The sequence below is a fragment of the Platalea leucorodia genome (assembly GCF_965183815.1).
Source record: "Platalea leucorodia genome assembly, chromosome: 17".
Lineage (NCBI taxonomy): Eukaryota > Metazoa > Chordata > Aves > Pelecaniformes > Threskiornithidae > Platalea > Platalea leucorodia.
The window spans coordinates 1,131,114-1,151,005 of NC_138839.1; the positions used below are offsets into that span (position 1 = coordinate 1,131,114).

At 44.6% G+C, this 19,892-nt stretch overlaps 1 protein-coding gene across 1 annotated transcript; it reads left to right on the plus strand.

The window, feature by feature from the left end:
- The first annotated feature begins 1,793 nt into the window (after positions 1-1,793).
- WRAP73 (WD repeat containing, antisense to TP73) lies at positions 1,794-19,520 on the plus strand. The gene is made up of 12 exons (XM_082329140.1): positions 1,794-1,896; positions 2,587-2,739; positions 3,324-3,440; positions 10,802-10,874; positions 11,749-11,852; positions 12,736-12,822; positions 13,720-13,854; positions 13,946-14,023; positions 15,388-15,493; positions 16,518-16,643; positions 17,413-17,604; positions 18,551-19,520. Exons 1-12 carry the CDS (start codon positions 1,828-1,830, stop codon positions 18,658-18,660), a joined length of 1,350 nt encoding a protein of 449 aa, XP_082185266.1. The 5' UTR covers positions 1,794-1,827; the 3' UTR covers positions 18,661-19,520.
- Positions 19,521-19,892: the final 372 nt, after the last annotated feature.

Genomic DNA, 19,892 nt, shown 5'->3' on the forward strand with positions numbered 1-19,892 from the left:
GGGAATGCTCAGCCAAGCGTGCCGGGGAATTAAGCTGGTCACCAGTGCCAAAGTGACTCGGGGGCAAGCTGGCTCTCAGGGCTCCGGCACCGGCAGCCACCCAGCAGTGTTGTGCCCGAGGCGGCTGCTGGGGTTTAATCGCAAGGGAGAGGGGAAGGAGACTCGACGTAGACCGCTGCTCTGAAGGAGGCTCTTGCCCTCACCAGACTGATGGCCGAGCTGGTTTTGTGCTTGCGTTGGTCAGAAATGACCAGCTCGTCCCTCCTGGGCTGTCAGAGGACTGGGGCAGCCTGGGGGGCCAGCAAGAGCCCTGCGTTTCACTGCGCTGCGTCCCACAGTGGGAAAAATGGCTTGCCAAGATGCCCATAGAGTGCAGTGGGTGAAGACTGAATATTTCTGATTAAAAACCATCAGCCATGAGACTGATTATCTGCGTTGCGTGGCCTCACTGATATACCTTCTCACCGACACCCGTTTTCAAAAGCTACGGTTTTGCTGGTCCCTTGCCGTTTAGCCTGTGACCTGGGGAACGCGGCGAGCAGTGTTCATCGCTGTTAAATCATCGTTTGCGCGTTTAAGCCCCCCACCTCCATTCGGAGGCCAGCGGCCAGCGCTCTGCCCGCAGGCACCCGCACTTGGCTCCCCGGGGCCGACGGTGGCTGTGGAGCAGCTGTCACGCTCTGTCCCTTCGTTATGGGTAGGGCCAGAAAACCGACACGTTTACCAGCCCCTAAACACATCGGAGCCGCTGTAACCAGTTTTTGGGGTCTAAATGCCTAAGCCATAATGAAAACAAGACTCAAATGTTTGCTCTGATGCCACGGTTTATTTTTTAAATGACGGTGATTGTATTCCCCAGCTACGGAGGTGGGGTGCCCCTCGGGGCGCTGCCCTCGCCGGACGCAGGAGCCCACCCACAAATGCGGGGGGACAGGCTGGCAGGACCCCACAGGGGGGACCCGCGTGCCCCGCTGCCGGGTGGCCGGCCAGCAGCGAAGGGGCACGGAGGCCTCCTCAGCTTTTGCACCCGTTGCCCGAAGGACCAGACCGTTTTTAGGGCACAGACGCCCCGGTCCCGGTCCTCGGTCCCCCCAGTTGGCTCAGACACACCCTGCGCCCAGCCCGGCAGCCGCCTGCACCGGGGGGGCTGTTTCCCAAGGGAATATGTACCCTGTCAGGGCTTATCCAGGCTTCTCCCCTTAGCTGGCGATCCTTGGCTCTTTCTCCACCCAAAACTTTATTTATTTTTTTATGCATGTATTTATTTATGTATTTATTTATTCATTCGTTCTAATCCAGTTAGCATCGTGTTTACTGGTGTATTTCTATGGCCATTTGCAGGCCCTGTCCTAGCCGGGGACCCTTGCCGGCCGTCCCGCCCCTTCTCCCGTCGCTGGCAGTAATTAGCCCGCAGGCGTAATTAGCCCGGGCCGCTGCCCGCCGAAAAGCGCCGCGCCGGCGGAGCGCACGCCCCGGGGGAGGCCCGGCCGCCTCCGGCGGGCCGCGGGGGGGCAGACGGGGGAAGGCGGGCACCGGCGCCTGACCGCGCCGCGTCTCATTAAACGGCTCATTTGCATAATAATTACTTTCACCAGGCGGCTTCCCGCCCGCTTCCCGCCGCCGGGCGCCCCGGGGCACCGCCCCTCCCCAGGACTACAGCTCCCGGCGTGCCGCGGGGCGGCGCCCCGCGCTCCCATTGGCCGCCCGGCCGCCCCGCTCCCGCCCCTTCCGCCCGCTTCCGCCCCGGGGCGAGGGCCGGGGCGGCGGCGGCGGGCGGAGCGGGCGGGTTTGAATCGCGGCGCGGCCGCCCCCCTCGCTCGCCCCGCCATGAACTTCTCGGAGCTGTTCAAGCTCTCCGGCCTGCTGGGCAGGTTCTCCCCCGACGGCCGCTGCCTGGTGAGTAGAGGCCGCCGCCTGCGGGGCGGGGGGGAAGTCGGCTGGAACCGGGGCCGCTCCCGCCCGCCCTGGCGCCGCGGCCTGAGGAGGCCGTTGGGCCAAGCGGCAGCGCCGGGGCCCTCGGCTCGGCCCGGGCGACCGCCAGGCAGCGGCTTCTCCCCGCCGCGGCGGCCGGTGGAGCCGGGCCGCTGCGGGCCGTGCAGCGGCGGCGGCCCCCGGGGCGGCCCCCCCGGGCGGGGCGGCGGCCGGGCCTCCGGGGCCGGGCAGGGGAGAAGCAGCCGCAGTGGTGTCGGTCCCGCAAAAACCGACCCGTGCCTGTGGGACGGCTTGCTGGCTGAGAGGCTGTCAGCACGGGTCTTTATAGTGGAGACCTGATTCCGGTTAATTAAATAAAATAATAGTTATGAGACAAAGAATGGTTTTCTTAAAAAGTAGAATTGGTTAACCGGCAGCGATAGAATGAACGAGGATTCTTTTTATTAATATAACCCCCTTCCTGGTTTAGCTGTTTTTCCTGTAGTTCGCTGTAGAGCACAGCGCACGTCAAGCCTCTCTGAAATTAAAAACCCTAATTGCGTCTGAAGCGTGTCGAGACGGCGGCAGCGCGGCGTTTTGCCACGGCGCAGCGACCGTCGTGTTCCCGAGCCCGGTGCTCGGCACCAGCTCAGCCTGGGTTTTGTTCTCGTTCAGGCTTCGTGCGTGCAGTACCGTTTGGTGGTTCGGGATGTGAACACCCTCCAGATCCTCCAGCTGTACACGTGCCTGGATCAGATCCAGTATATAGAATGGTCGTCTGATTCTCTGTTCATATTGTGTGCCATGTACAAGCGAGGGATTGTTCAGGTAAGGACAAACGCCGGGCGGAATACCTTCCCTGCTGGGGACTCGTGTGTGGTGTGCGTGAGAGCTCCCTGACAGCAAGCACTCATTCACTGCTTTTGCTAAAGTAACTGGCGTTGTTATCGATAACACGTGGTTTGTGGATAACCCAGCATGCCATTATTTTTAAAACCAAGACAAACATCTTAGTTTGAAAAAAAAAAAACAAATTTAGAATAAAAATATTTATCAAAACAAATCAAAGCTGGAGATTATCTTACAGTTTCTTAGTTCAGAAGGAAATAAATACATGCAAACTTGTTAAATGGACTAAAACTCTTTTTTAAGTGTGGGATGTTCAGAATATTTGTCACAGGAAAAAAAACCAACACCTTACTTTACAATTTGTATTAACACACGGAGGTGTGGGGCTTACTTTTGTAGTGGGATCCAGCGCCAGTCCTTCATGGCCACGGGCTTTCAGAGGTTTCCTGACCTCTCTTAGGCGATACAGGAAGCTTTTCTCGCTGTAGCGTATTCTCGTAAGCAAAGCCTTTGGTGAGCTGTTCGTTCGGTGCACTGTCCGTGTGGTTTCCTCTCTGACCTAGGTCTGGTCCTTGGAGCAGCCAGACTGGCACTGTAAGATAGACGAGGGGTCGGCAGGATTGGTGGCTTCATGCTGGAGCCCGGATGGTCGTCACATTCTCAATACGACTGAGTTCCATGTAAGTGTGAAGTCATCACTGCTCTGGACGGTGTCAGATGTTACTGTCTGCCCTTTGCCTCTTAAAATAACCTAAAGCTCTTAAAGCTGCAGCGGTGGTAAAGAACGCGGATATAGTTCTCCTATATTCATACATGTAATCTAGGTTAGTTCCAGTTTAGATGTTATTCTGTTAACATTCTATCCTCTTGCTTCTGATGATAAGATAGAAAATGGACACTTAGCTTTGAAGGTAAAATTGTGTGTTTGAGAAAAGTGTAGGGGTAGCTGACATTCATCAAAGCAATTTTAGAAATCACATGTGTTGTAGCTCAGGGAAGGCTCAGGGTTTCTAGCAATAAAACCCCCAAACCATAAACATTTAGGAGTGGCTATGGAATTAAAAAATATGGTCTTAGGTTTATTGACCTATGAGATGAGATTTAGATCCAGATCCTGGCAATACTTTTTTTTTATTTTACACATAGGAGTCAGACTGCTGTTGATAGAAGCACTTGCAAAATTAAAACACCTATAAGTGCTTATTGATTAAGAGACATATTCTGGAATCCCAACTAAGGTAGAATCCAAATCAGTCTGTGGATGCTGGGCACTGGGCTTGTTGGAAGGCATGTGGGAGTCTGACTCTCTGCCTTTGTAGTCTTTGGATTAGAGCTGACGATTCATGTTATTCAGTACAATGATGAACGGTCAGAAAATAGCTAAGAACTACACGTAAGACATTGTTCTCTTTGCTATATTTACTCTTTCAAAACTGTAGATGGATTTTAGATGACAGGCTATTCTGTCATAACCCTTCCTAGCACTGAATTAAATGTAAGGTTTTTCCTTTTTTCATGCAAAGCCCGATGTGAATGGAATATATAAGGGGGACTTTGTCTCTGTGTGTGCGGACCAGAATTAGCGCAAATGCTGATGCTCTCAAGGGAACCTGTGGAGAGACTTGCATACAGCTACGGTGTAGTTCCCAATGCACACACGGGGGAATTCTCTGGCAAGGATGTTTAGTGCTGGCAAGGATTTTTAGTGCTGAGTGGGGTAGAGATTTTCTGGCTATAAAGCAGTCTCTTTCCATTCCCCTACCCCTCTAGATAGTGGGTTATGAGGAGTGAGATGAATTTAGGCCTTAGTTTTCCCAGGAATGGATAACCCCGATGGTGATTAAAATAAAAAAAAGAGTCCAGAGTTTCAACCTGAAGTCAGTAAAGACATGCCTGATAGGCAGAAGTGGTGTAGTCTGAGTAACCCAAACTGAAGGCTGGTGCTATGTGCTACAAGTGAGTATCTCATGGCACGTGCGTGTGGGGGTGGACTAGCAAGTATTTATTGCCTCCCAACAGAACTTGGTTTGACCTTAGAGGATTTCATTAAGCCTTTGCCAAGCTGGCATCTGTGTTGGGATAAGTTTTCTTTCCAGCTGTAAACAGGTTGCTAAATTAGCTTTTGTCAGACAGCTGCCTGGGTTATGCCGATGTCTGAGTTGTGTTTACTCTCTCTATGCTAAATCCATAGTCTGGTGGGACAGACGTGAGCAGTGCTCGAGACAGAAACTGTCAAGATACTTAATATTGGTGTCTTATGTACGTTATCAAATTCAGAGGTTGCTTGGAGGGCTTAGGGGTTCCCTGTCAACCAGTGCAGCTTGGCTTTGGTAGCCTGATGCTTTCAAACAGCACCAACTAATGACTCATACTTGTAATTCTTCAGGTCAACATGTGAGCTCCACTGTAAGCTCACAAATAATTTCTTATTCCTAGAAATTTTTTAAAGGATATGGTTGTGCTAACTTATTTCTAGCAATCCAAACTTACTAGTGCCTCCGAAAAATCACTCATTGGCTAACTTGCAGTCAAGTTCTTTCTGTGTACAGCGTTACAGTGAATAATGTTGTGGGTTTTTTGATGTGACTGGTGTGCAGTTCCTAACTCGAGATGAGTGCATCAGGATTCTGACACGTTTCCAAAATCCATTTTGACTCTGTTCAGTCTTTTGAGATGGGCAGCAATGCTCTATACGCGCTTAGTATTAACACAACTCTGCAAATGCGATCATTTTATTGGAGGTGAGTCTGTAACAAGGTGCAGGTTTTTGGGTCCCAGAATTGTTACACAATGTACAGTAATATTGAGTAGTACGGGTACCTGTCTAAATCTTTACACAGTTACTGCAATAAACAGCATGATATGCAAGGCAATTAAATGGTACAGTCTTATCGGACGAAGTATATAGAGACTCTGTGCTTTCACTTGAGTGGATTGTTTTTCACAATAATGGATTACTGGCAGATGCAGAGGAATTTACTGTGCTTAATTACAAAAGTGTGTTTAGCACCTAGTTACTCGGCCCAAAATTTTGAAAGCATCTTTGTGCTGTATGTTAGCTGAAGTGTTATGTGTGGAGGGGTCATTCCATCAGCATCTGGGCTGGGAATTCTGTTGAGCTGTAGGAAAGATGTAGGCTTGTTCCTTAAACTCTTGCTATGCTGGATTGGAGGATTTCCTTCTGTTGGGGACTGTCACTGCTGCTATCCAGACTGGCAAACCGCAAGGTGAGTTACAGACTTGCTAGGTTTTGCCAGGCAAAAACTAGTTTTATTGGGCAGCTGCATATATTCAAAGGTACTTCCAAACTTGGAAGGCTTTGTTTCATTAATTGTCTGCTTATACCTTACAGCTCCACGTGAGAGTGGTCAGAATAGTGGCAACTTGATTTTTCATCACCTTGTTGTTTATACCAAGCTAGAGTACAGTTGTTAGGAAAAGCAGGGTTTTTTGGGGTGGGGAGGGGAGTGGGGAAATGGAGGTACTTTTTTCTCATTTGATTAATCAAGAGCAAATCTAAGTTAGTTGGAAAAACACCCTCTGAAAGCCTGCTACTCCAACTCTATCTGGAATCTGAAAAAGCTGGAACACCACATTAATTATATTGATTCATGCAGTGCACTGGAAAGCAGCTTGTTGTCCCATAGCTATCGTTTGTTACGTATTTTGTAGCGGGTGATTCCTCTCCTGCTGAAATCCGTTTTGTGCGGCAGTTCTGCATGCCTGCAGTGCGTGGCACAGCAAGCCGATGGCTAGGAGGTTCCCCGTGATCGGTTTGTCCTGTGGAAGGTGGTGTACCAGGCATCTCTCCTCTTGCAGTGCCGTCCTTCCACCCGAAGTCCTAGGCACATGGAGAGCTTCAACAAGAGCTGCAGGTGAAAGATCCGGAGAAAGCAAATGGATCCTCTGCTTCTTCATGACTTTCATGTTTTGTGATAAATAGTTTGAAGATCAGCAGCATTGTTCTTGAGTGTCTCTTCCAAGAGCCATACTTATAAGCTACATATATTGTGCTTTCTCTAGTTCCACGTTAGGTACTGAAGCATTAAGGAGCTTCTCTTGAACTACAGCAGCAGGGGAAAAAAGTGTGTGTTTCTGTGTATATTGGAGCTAATCCTTAGTAACTGTAAATGGCTACATTGGTTGAAAAATGCTTTCTGTCGAGGAATGTGCTCTGAATAATCTTCTGAAATCCGGTGCTGACAGACACTGCTATGTAAGGAGGCCTTGTGACCCAGTCAAGTCTGGGACAAAAGTTGACAGTCATTTGAGATGCAAGGTTGTTTAAAAGTGTGTTTTTATCTATTGAAAATCACCAGTCTTACACCTGCCTATAGCTGTCAACATTGGGCCGTAGTCCTGAACCCAGCACTGGAGACTGTTTATCACGTTACCATCTAAATACCTTTTATTTCTCAGCTGTTTTTAGGCTATTTTAAAAATGCTTCTGCTTTTGGTTTGGTTTTCCACTGCAAAACAACAGCTGAAAACTTCTCAGACACCATTATCGTTAGCATTTGAGTTTGACAACTCCACTTAATCGAGTCATCTGCGCTAAAGAGAAAGTACTCCTCAAAATGATCAGTGAAGAAGTGCTTGCTGCAGACTTAATTGATCATGATCTCTTCTCCTGCTGTAAAAGCAATTGTCTCTTCCCCACAAAGTCTCGGAGAAAAGCAAATAAGAGCAATGCAATTTATTCTAACTTCTGAAGTTTTTGGTTTTCTTTTTTCACCCTCTGTGCATTTTATGTTTCTGTCTCTCATAATCATTTCTGCTAGCTGTGAAATAATCTTTCTCGGGCTGGTTTACGTTGGCAGCTTGGGCAAGATTGTGAAATAGTGTTTCAGTTCCAGCTGGGAATATGAAGGTTCTCCCTTTGTCACAGTTTAATTGTACACATATTGTTAATCCGTGTAAGACAGGTGTGAAGTCCGTGTGTTCAGCACATAATGTGACTTTCTCAGTTTATAAAAATGTTTGGGTGTATACAAATAGAATGACTGAAATGACTCCTGATGGCCAGAATCAAAATGGTTTGCTCTCACCTGTTTCTAACACGAGGCCAAAACCTCCAGGTTGTGGGGCGTGACTTGGGCGAGGGGTTGCAATGAAGTGACGGCAGTGCGGGTACGTCGTCTCCGACTTGCCGTTGTGTGCCTCTCTTACTGGCCTGCAGCCTTTTCGGGGAGAGATGCTGAAGTTGAATAGAGGATCTTATTAGCTGTTATGGGTGTGTTGTGACTGATTTAGATCAAGTCTGAAGTGCTTTGGTTATCAAAGGGTTGTAGGCATCCAGTATAATAGTAGGTCTTTGCTTTCAAAAGTATATTTTTGTGTTTTTTTTTTTGTAGCCTGGGTGTGAACATCCCATGAATGTGTGTTGGTTGTGTTCTGTAGTCTCTCCCCGGTACTGCAATGCCGTTATTGCAATTTATACCGTACATGCTAGGAATGATGTGTTGAGGAGGTATATATAGGCACTACTCCAACAGTGTCAGTGTTTAATGTTACTGAAAATTTCGGTTTCGGTGAAGCATATGCTCAGCAGCGAAGCGCAGCATGACGGGAATGAACAGGGCAACCGTTACTAGTGCCTTGGCTGGGGAGTTACAAAACTTGACTCTTTTAGAGAAGGGTCTGTCTGAGCAGCAGAGGACTGCACCCAAGGATGAAGCAGAGCTGGATGCTGAAGGACTTTTCAAAACGAAGGTGTCCTTGCCTTTTCTCTTCTGCAGTGGAGTCTCAGGCAAGGCAGGAGGTGACAGGAAGAGCTCTGCACGTGATGGTACTGTTTCTGACCTCTGGAGACTTTCCCCTTCTGATGTGCTTGAGCCTGGTGTGAGCAGTAAGGTTTTGCCCGGTTCTGAGGCTCTGAGCTGGCCGATGTGGTCCAGGGTAGAAGTGCATTTCACGCACAGCAGGCCAGGTGAGTTGATTGTGAGGCCAAGTAGCAGCACAGATATAAACTTGGATGCCTTTGTCAGGAAAAATGACGATCTAGACCTCAGCATTTAAAGCTTGCAGCTGCTAAGCTTGTATTAAGTGGCTGTAGAATGTGTGTTGTGTATGCTGTGTGGTTTGGTAAGGGAGGAGCAGCAGCAAGTACATTTAATGCCGCAATTAATAGGAGCGAGCAGCCTATCACTATTGCAGTTGCTATAGAAGAATGTGAGTAGGCATTGTGTTGGTATTTTTAAAGTAAATCTTGCGTGAAGAGCAGACTAGCAATGCTGTATTTTCGTATGTCCAGAAGTGAGCAGTTGCAGTGATAAAACTTGATTAATGTTGTTCATCTAGTGGATTCCTCTGGGACCTGCTAAACTTAAGGCTGGTACTATAGATGCCTAGTTGTAATTTCATACCTGTAAAATAAGAGAACAATAAACACTGCATTAAATAGTGGTCCAACACCTTTTTTAGATTTTGGATAGAGGTGGACTGGAATCCAATCTGGTGGTGCTCTTTCCTGTAATAAATAAACAAAAAAATTTTTTGAGATTTGAACAGACAACACAAATTTTTCTTCTGTATATAAAAAGCAGTAGGGAGAACAGCTACTGCTGCTCTTTTGCTTTGGGGCTCCATGTACCTCTGGAGGGAGGCACCATTTATTAGGATTCTGTAACTTGGTTTGAATACCCTGTCGATGACTTGTATCGTGCTTTCTAGCAAAAATGATAATGTCAGCAATGAAAAAAACCCTCCAGGTTCTGCTGCAATGCACAGTCGATAGCGTTGCCAGGTAGAACAGATACCTACGATGCTACCTTGGGGTCCTTTGTCACCGTTGAATAGGAGCCATTATTTCAGGGAAGGAAAATGTGCTTTGAGGACAAACATGCAAAAAAGCGTAGCAGAAACTTCCTCCCAAGAGCGCTGGTGATGCTGATGGCCCGCACCCGATGCGGGAGGGTGATGAGCTGGTAGACAGTGCTGACGTTTTAATTACAGAGTGAATCGGAACTAATTTTGTTGTTCAGTAGTTCTGGAAAGGTGGCTTTATGACAGTGGCGCTTTCTTGCAAAAATAGTCGTATCTGCGTCGCCTGTGGAATCTCTTACCTTGGTGCAATAAAATGTAGGAAAACACAAGAAAAAAATGACACTGGAAACATTCCTCGCTCCAGATATAAATGCAAAGGTTCACATGACATACTGATTAATGCACATATGTCTGGTGTGGCTGCCGTTGCTAAGGGAGAGTAAGTATTTGTTTTTAATTGAATAATCTGCAGATGGCAACACAGAGCTTCCAGAATGCAGGCTGTGACCTTGAAGAGCTGTGGAGAGGCTTGTTTTGCAGCTGACTGCCTTCTCCACACTTCTTGTGTTTTACGGATGTACCAGCCTCCAGAAATACCCCAAACGAGATGGTTAATGCCTTGCTTTGCATACCATAATTTGTTTTTTTCCTAATTCTTTCAGTAATTATGTAATGTTGCCTTCTTGTGGGTGGCTGAGGAGGAAAGAGCAAAATGCAAAATAGCTGTCAAAGCTGAGTGTGTCCAAAAGTTGAAAAATACAGCTAAATTTTCATACTTAGTAGTCTTGTCCCAAGAGATACGATGTTCTTAAGCTGCTGTAACGCCTCATCCGTTCCTAAATGCAAGAAACTTCTCATCTCTTTTCCAGACTCTGCGATGAAACTGTGTTTTTCCAACTGGAGAGTGTCTATGTACGATATACTGGCAGTCATGTAGCTAGAGTCGTGCTAATATCAGTAACTTTAATGTTAATGAAGAGCTTTTCTCCGTATTGGTGCTCTGCATCTCATACCCTCTAGAGTATCCAGTGTGCCCGTAATGTTAATTTGGAATAAGTAACCTTGCGAGCTGAAGGCAGTTGGGAGATAATTCCTTGCAGTTACTTCTTCGGGCTTTGCGTTTGAGCTACATGGAATACTGCAAAGTTGCATTAGCCACAGAAGGTGTATTGATCTGCTTTGTGTTCTTGAGTTAGGTTTACGGGTTTCTATTTGCTTATTTTTTTAATCTACAAAAATAAACAAATATTTCCTTGTTTCTTTCTGTCTGTGACAGCTGCGGATAACGGTGTGGTCCTTGTGTACGAAATCTGTGTCTTACATCAAGTATCCCAAAGCTTGTCAGCAGGGTAAGTGTCACAAATCTAACGCAGGAATGGTATTTTTTAATGTGGCAGGAAGGGGAGAATGAGTTTGACGTGTAATGACGGAAGACGGAGGGGTTAGCTCGCCCTCGGGCACGCACGCCCGAGATCCGTACCCGCGTGCCACTTGCTGCGGTGCTCTGGGCTTGTCGCGTCCTCACTGCCAGTGAAGGGTTACATCTGATCTATGTGCCGCCTCTTCAAATAAGCATCTTTCTGCTGTGTTCGCCCCTGGAGGGTCCTTGAAGACATTAAATTAAGCTGGATGCATTGCTGATGAAAAACACTAATCCGAAGTGGCTTTTGTCATCTTTTACACATGAAAAGGTTTGAAAGGGAAGCTCATGTCGGGGCTCTCTAGCCACGTGGCTGTGGTTAGCAGCTTCCTGCCTGAGGCTTGTATATAGTAACATCCCACATATGACAAAGGCAATTATGTATTACATGTAAAATACGAATAGATGGGGACCAGTGCCTGGAAGTCAGTGGAGTACCAATGTTTGCGTAACTAATCCATTTAGCTAGACGAAAGGAACTGTTTATTTGAAATCTGTGTTTTTTATATAATAACTGTCTGTCAGTAGTCAAACGTGGTTTTTTGAAGCATGCTAAAGTTCTGCAATAGCTGTGGAGCTGCATCCTTAGAAATAGCATATGCAAAGTTTGAGTTGCCAACACAAGCAAATTAGTAAAACTATTCATTGCCTTGATTAATGTCATCTTCTCTGAAGATATTTTTCCTTCTCTTCTTACTTCTCCTTTTAATTGGGAGTAGCTGCTTTTCATTGAAGAATCGTCAGCTATTCTGTCTTATTTTCTCTCTCTCTATTTTTTTTAATTAACTTTGTCCTGTTGGCAGGGGTAGCTTTCACTAAGGATGGCCGCTATATGGCAGTAGCAGAAAGACGTGACTGCAAGGACTTCATTAGCATCTTTGTATGCAGCGACTGGCAGCTACTGAGAGTAAGATACGTCCCTGCCTTCCACTGCTTCTGCACAGACTACAAGCATATGTTGCACGGCACTTTAAGCTCAGTCGCGTTGGCAGTCTGGTTTTAGACTTGCCAATGTATTTTCCGTCCAGCATCTGGCCCCTTCATTGGCCTGCAGGCGTACTTCTGTAGCAGCATTCTGTTCAGGAGACCAATATATGCCGTACGTGCATAAAGAATTGCTGATGGAGTGCAAAAGTTCACCTTTAAATTCTTGCATGAGCTTATTTACAACAAATTATGCTACATTATAATAATGAAAGTACCAAATGCTTGATAAAGTGATCATTTGGAATGTATAATATAAATTGTCACATTTTCTGTTTAACAATGAGACCACTCTGTGAAGGATGCACACTAGCATGCCTCAGAGGACCCGATGGATCTGAGCAATTGAAACTCATTAAGAACTAGTCCATAGGTAGTGTCACCTCTGGTTCAGGAATTCGGAGTCTCATTAGAAGCTGACAGCAAAATATGGGAAATGCCACTAAATGCTTGTCATGTTCCCAAGCTCTTCCCTAGTGATCCTGTACCGGTCTTTCTGAGGCAAGGAATTAGGCTGGCTAAATTTCTTGACTGATTCAGTGTAACTACTTTGTTTTCTTATGAAATGCTGTTCATTTTAAGGTATAGCAACTTTTTGCCTTTTCTGTAAAGGGAAACCAAAGAAACAGTGAATGCAGCATACTATTACAAAAGAAAATATTTCTGTTTCTGTGCTAGTGTACAAAAGGCTCTTTTGCATTTGAGGTAGCACTTAAAAGGATAAAACTGAGGACTATGTTAGGTCAGATGCAATAGTATTTGTTAGTGTATTTCAAATGGTTTTGTTTTTTCTCTTTTGGGGGCAGCATTTTGACACTGAAACGCAAGATCTGTTTGGGATTGAATGGGCTCCTAATGGCTGTGTTCTGGCAGCGTGGGATACATGTCTGGAGGTATGAGGGAAAAGCAGATTATCTATTGGAGAGTTCAGGTTGGTTTGTAGCCACCATGTATAAAGCAGTAACTAAAATAAAAGAAAAAAAAAAAAAACAACACTAGTTAAGTATAACAAAAGCTGAACTCAGTCCATTTTAAATATTATACTTGTATTGGTAATAGATGTCCTTACAAGTGTATTTCAAACTGTTATGTAAATCTTTTAATGACAGCAAATTATCTTACTAGCTTTCTTTCTAATTTATCTTGGGGGAAAAAAAATTGATTGTAAACTTTGCCGAAGCCACTATTGAAATAATGAAAGAATTCTTCTGTAAGACTCTTCTACCATTTTACTTTACATTCTACCATTTTACTTTACATTGCATTGCACAGTAGTTTTACAGTTAAGTAAAAGTACTCATCCAAAAAGTTAGCAAGGAATACATAAATCGCTAACCTTTCTGCTCTGAGTAGGTGAACTTGTAGGTATAGAAAAGTGTCCTCCTGTGGCCGTAAAATTATGGGTGGCATGATCAAAATGAATACCCCTGGAGATGGGCAGGGCTGTAACATCCCTGAGCAGCTGGCTTGCAGATACTGAAGGAGCATGAGTTTCTTCCATAATGGCATCTGCGGCTGAATTTGTTGAAGAGTGTCGGGCTGGATGGGCCGTTGTTCGGGCCCAGTGGGGCGTGTTTGCTCTTGGGGACAGGGTGGACGTGTTCTGTGACTGCCAAAAGAGCCAAGCTGGAAGCCTAGAGCTTCTTGTCTCAAGTCACAGATAAGAGACCATGCTCTTTGTATTTAACTTGCCACATTTTAAGCAGGGAGAGTTTGGAAGGAGTGGTTTCGCCTGTCTATGGCTTTTAACATTATTGTTAGTCTTTAGAATTAATCTATTTATATTTCAGTATAAAATACTGCTGTACTCCCTTGATGGCAGACTGCTATCCACATATCGGGCTTATGAATGGTCGCTAGGCATCAAATCAATCGCCTGGAGTCCCAGCAGTCAATTTCTGGCAATTGGGAGCTATGATGAAAAGGTAAGAAATAGGTTTATCTTCTCTCTTTTATCTAAACCATTTGTAGAACTTTGTCATAACAGTTTTGTCTTGCAATGCTTTCTTGCATTAGGTGCGTATCTTGAACCATGTAACTTGGAAGAAGATCACAGAGTTTGAGCATCCAGCAACCATTACTAACACCAAGACTGTAAGTATGGATCCAAAATCCATTGACTGTTTAGCAGCACTTTGACACTGCTGTTTGTATCTGAAAGATGCTAGTAAATACATTGCATTCTGGAGACATTGCTCTTTCCCCTCCTGATGTGTAAACAGGGCTTGGGAAATTGCATGAAAATTTGGGGGTGTAAGAAAAATAGAGGAATCCTTTCAAGTTTGATGGAATATGCACATATGATCCTCTCAGCTTTAGCACTAGGAGATTCTCAGATGACTTCTGTCGTATGCCAGTGTATTTTGATGTATATGGTGATTGCGTTAGATTTGGGCATGCAGATGATGGCAAACTGGGACACTTAAGAGGAGAGACTTGTCTCAGCTTTATAGAATTCGTAACTTTAAACAGTGTTGGAACGGGATTGTGATCAGATTTACATCTTGTATGTGCTCATCCAGCTCACCTAAAGAGCATTTCCCGTAAACGTCTGTCATCGTTTATTTTTCTCCTTGCATACATGTATATGCAAGGCCCAGCAGATTTTGGGTAGTTGGCAGCAGGCAGAGAGCTGTAGCTTTTGTTCCAAAATCACAAGCTGTTCTCATCCATCAGGGTGAAAAGAGCACCCAGTGTAGCAGTGCCGCTGCAGAGGCAGGACTAGTCTCGCCTCTGGGCAGGTGTCCTGTAAGACTTTACACGTGTAGGCTGTAAGTCTGCAATATTCACGTGATGGTGTTGATGCCCCTTAACAGAAGCAAGGCACGATCCATTAAATGCACCTCCGCAAACCTTCTCACGACTGAAAAATGCCCTTACTTCCAGTTAGGTGTAAAATGTGTAACGGAAACCAAATGGAAATAGCTCTGTTAATCTCTGCTACACAGACAGGAATTGCAGTTGGTGCATTTTATCCTGGTGCTTGCGTTTGGGAACAATATGTTGTAGGCACAGTATTAAAATATTTTTGCTATTTCCTTCTGCAGTGTTGCACTTTGTTTGCATTTATTTAGGATAGTATCCGATTGAAGATTCTTTGTTGCAAAAATGAAATCTATATTCCCATTGTAATGAAGACAATTTATTGTACTGCCAGATTTAGCTCTCAGGGATAATGAATGAGGTGTACTCTGGCAGACTCATTCTTTGCAGACTTCAGGGTTCATTTATCTGTCACAGGGGTGTGTTCCTGATCGCGGTTCCAAACAGCAAATGATTTGCTGAGAATGCCGGATTCGGTATTTGCCTACTGAAGCCCTTTCCTCCATTGATGAACTGGGGGATGCTGAGATACAATACACTGGAAAACGAGTTAGTGGGATGTGGATGATTTGGTAATAGCCCGTGTTCCAATTCTCCGAGGCCCTTCTGTAGAACTCTCACTTGTTTCTTTGTAGATTGTGTATAAAGAAGTGGAGAAATCCCCATCTGTTGAAACAGAGAGACTTTCTTTCCCTCCAACAAGAGCATTGGCTAGTTCTCTCTTCAGCACGCAAAGTAAATGTAAGCCAAAGTTTACTAAAATGAGACGCTTGAGTTTGCCACGTGAAGTCTTTCTATAAATAAACATGACAGGCGAACTCTAACTCTGCCTCTTCGATATTGGAGTGGATCCTCTGGATGCTCTGCTCAAGGCTCCCAAGCGACCCGAAGAGCTCCGAGGCAGTAAGCACCCCGCTAGAGGGGAGGCTGCCGGCGTGGTGGTTCGAAGGCAGGTTAAAGACTAGCGGGATATTGCAGAAAAGAACTGTACTGCTTGGGTGTAGGATTAGCAGCCAGATCTCAGTCTTGGAGTTGCTTGCAAATGTTGTCTTAACATTGTGTGGATTTTTTTCTGATTTGTTCAATCTATGCAGTGTTATTTCATGACTTAGTTTAACTGTTGCAGGTAATTGCTAGAATCAGATGAACTATTGCAATTAAGAATCTTATCGTGTGTGGCAGTTCCAGTAATTTAAAAAAAAAATCGGAAGTGTTACAGTCTTGCAGTCTGTTTTAGGATAGTGATTAACCCCTTAGGTATGAGGTTACGTAAAAAAGCAGAGCATGAAAATGCCATTTCGCTTTTGTCTAAAGCTATAGTTGTAGCAATGCTTTAAACTTGCCTCCAGACAACAGGCTTTGAAATTAAAGAGACAGCAAACAATGTATGATTAGTATTTTTTTCTATTTTTCTTACTTTCTCATTGTTTGTGGTACTGTAAATTGCCTTTGTTTTCATTGGTGTTTGTTTGAAATCCTCCTTAAAAGGTGGCAGAAAATTTGATCTCTCTTTTTTTTCATAGTTTAATCTCAGACTTGCCTGGATTTCCAGCCTTTCCTTTTTTTGTAGAAGGGCAAGAATAGTAAGCTGTTTATATGAAGATACAATATCTTAAAACAATTGAAGTTTTTGATTGGAACATCTTGGAGAAGAGTAAAATATGGTCCTATCACTTCAGAGATGAGGGGGGGGTTTAACAGTCAGAATTTAAATATTTTGTCCATTCAGGCTTGCTTAGTAAAGTACTTCTGTTTCAAATTCCAGATGACATTGCCCAGGTGCCGGTCTCTTTACAGTATGTCAAGCCAGTTGCTGACAGAGCGAATCCCAAGATGGGAGTCGGGATGTTGGCATTCAGTCCCGATAACTGTTTCCTGGCAACCAAAAACGGTAAGGTCCTCCCGCCCCACGTTAGAGGGAAACCTCCTGGCTGTGTGTGCTGCGTTTTCACAGAAGAAACGAGGACAGTAATGGGTCGGCTGTTCTGCACTATGGGAAGGCTCATGGCCCTATTTAAAATCGGCTCTCCGGTGTGCAAACGTGATTCAGCCTATGTCTTCTAGCGTACGTAGAGTATTGTGAGCTGCCAGAACCGCTTGTCAGTGCATTAACTCAGTCTTGGCTTTCTCTTTAATGAAAATAGCATGCTTTTTATATTTCCTCAAATGTATGGGAGCTCACTGAATTAGAAAATGAAATACACAGTCTTTCCTCCTCCGTTTACAGCAAGTGTCTCTTGAAAGGCAGAATTCTTAGGAATGTGTAGTAGGGGGGCTTTTCATTACCTCAGATAGTGAAAGTCATGGAATTAATGTTTAATCTTTCCCTTCGATGGTCCTGAAGGGCTGTTTAGGTCTGGATGCAAAAGCTGTGGTTCAGATGCAAACCCCATCAACAGCAGCATCATTGTGAATAATTTGATAAAAGCCAGTGAAGGACTGGAAGACAAACTAAGTCATGTCTTTTATCCTTTTTGCAATATTTCCAAGGCAAAATTGAAGGCAGTGCTAGGCAAAACTCCAGTGGTGTTAAACCTGTGGTGTACCTAAATGGTTTGTGTCATGTTAGACCTCAATTAATGCCCGTTTCTTTAAAAAAAGTGTGATCTTTCTTTTTATCATTCAGGTATTTACATGATTACCTCTTCCTTTTCTGCCAGATAACATTCCTAACGCTGTCTGGATCTGGGACATTCAAAAGCTGAAACTGTTTGTAGTCCTAGAGCAGCTGTGTGCGATCCAGTCTTTCCAGTGGGATCCGCGACAGCCTCGCCTTGCCGTGTGTACAGGAAACGGCAAAGTCTACTTGTGGTCCCCAGCCGGATGCGTGTCAGTGCAGGTGCCAACGGAAGGTAAGGCTGCCTGCACTAACTCCCACAGGCTGTCACCAGCTGCCTATTTACAAAATACTCTTCCACTTATAAGTTGGTCCGAGCATTATCATATAAATGGCTCAGATGTGTTCTTGGAGCTTTTTAAAAACAGGTATTTCTGTCCTCAAAAAAGAGGAGTTCATAATGAGACATAGCAAACATGATAAAATATATCAAGGAGAGAGCTAACAATGATTTAATTGTTGCTTTAATCGTATGGTATATTGAATTATTTCTCAAGATTTCTATTCACATCAGTTTATTTACATAGAAACTAGTTGTGCAGAATGGCAAGTGTTGAAATAAAGACTCTGAAATGCCTATAATGTTTTGGGGTATTCTGAAAACAACCAAACTACAACAAAACACTAACGGGGGAAAATGTGCCTAGGAAATCTGATGTGGAAAGATAGAAGAATATATGTGAACCTGAACTCTAAGTCAGCCTGTGTGATGAGAAGTTTTATGGCTGGCAGTAAGTGATACAAGGCCATTAGCTACATCACATAAATGCCTTCCTGCATATTAAACAGAAAAGAAATCGCAGAGATTCAACTTTTTCCTCTACACAAGGAGCGGCAACATCATTGGGGTATGCAGCTTTGCACCAGTGAACAACCTTGTGGTACCTATTTGCATGAAAATGATGAGTCTACAAAATCTATGCTTGTATGTGGAGTAGCTGTAACTGTAAAAGCGACTGTAGGTTTGGGGGAAAGAGCCAGTAACGCAGCTTATCTGCACTGCCGCGTAGGAGAACAGAGTGGCTCTACTGCAGCGGTAACAAAGTGGAACACCCCGCGAAGGCTTCCGAGACGGGGAGGGTGCTCTTTGCGGTGTGCGTGACTCACTCCAGCTGCCGCTTCCTAGAGTCAGAGGAGGGACCGTCAGCTCCTCGCTGACAAACTCCCATCTCTTTCTGCAGGTGACTTCCAGATCGTCTCTCTCTCCTGGCATTCTAGTGGAGACTCCATGGCGCTTCTGAGTAAGGACAACTTCTGTGTGTGTTACTTAGAAAGAGAAGAGGTAAAATAACAATCATTTGCATTAAAAATGCTCACAAGTTTGAGGAAGAATGAGGAAAGGGGTCAAACCCTGTTGTCCAGTCTGAAGTTTTTGTATTTATAAATTATTTATTTCAAGGAGCGTACCCAAACTCCAGCGTGTAAAGTACTGTGATTGCATTTGAATGAAGTGACGTACCAACTGAAGTGTAGAGAGTAAGTCTGGATTTCAAGAAAACTTTAGTATTGATGTAGTTGGACTTTTTCTTGAGCTTTGTCAACTATGAAACCTTATTTTCTAAAACTGTAGCTGTGTGTATATAAGGTATAGCTATTATTTAAATTTTATAATTTCCAATAAATATTTTGATAGTTACAGACTTTGTATGACTCTAACTATAAACCTGCGCTTCTCCATTCTGAAGTCAGTTTCTGTATTACCGGTGATGTGATTATCTGGCTATCTGTTCCCGCACAAGGAAAGTTACTTGCACACAACAGTGCACAGCTGCTATCTCGCCTTGTAAGACAACAGATTTTCCTGGTGTATCAGATTAAATATTGTAGCGGAAGTAGATACATCACTAAGACTTTTAGCAAATACATTACTGTTAAAGCAAACGAGTTCTTTGTTCAGAAAGCAAATTAAGTAATCTGTAATAATTTTGCTTTTCCAGACTAAGATGTTAACAGGTGACAGTAATTGTGCCTGGCCTACCCTAGATTTCTCACTGAATCTCAACAAGAAAGCTCATAACTGATACCTGGAATGAGGTATTACAGGCAACTGAAATGGGAGCTTTTGGCCCAACTACCTCGTGCCAAACCGGCGTGGGCAGTTCAGCAGGGAAAGAGCAGCCGGACTAGCCGTTGTCTTTAACCCCAGGAGCCAGCCACTGTATTCTTCAAAGGAAGGGAGCCCATGGTTTAGGAATTTATTGGATGCGTTTTCTTTTGCTACTTAATTTCACAGCCTCGGTGTCCACAAAATGAAGAACAAATTGAGTTGAAATTTAACTTTACTGCAAGATTAATGAAAATTAAATAGATATCTTAGCAAATGCATTGAGCGGGATGTGCAACGTGTTGCATTCCATCATGACTTCAGCTTTACATAAGTTTCATGAATACACATCTACTTGAAGTTCAAAAAACCACTGCAGCACAGCATTTATTCCGCATCACAGTTGCACAGATAAATGCTCCAATGAAATGGCACGTATAGAAGGTCATACACAATGAAATAGCTTGTTAGAGTAACCT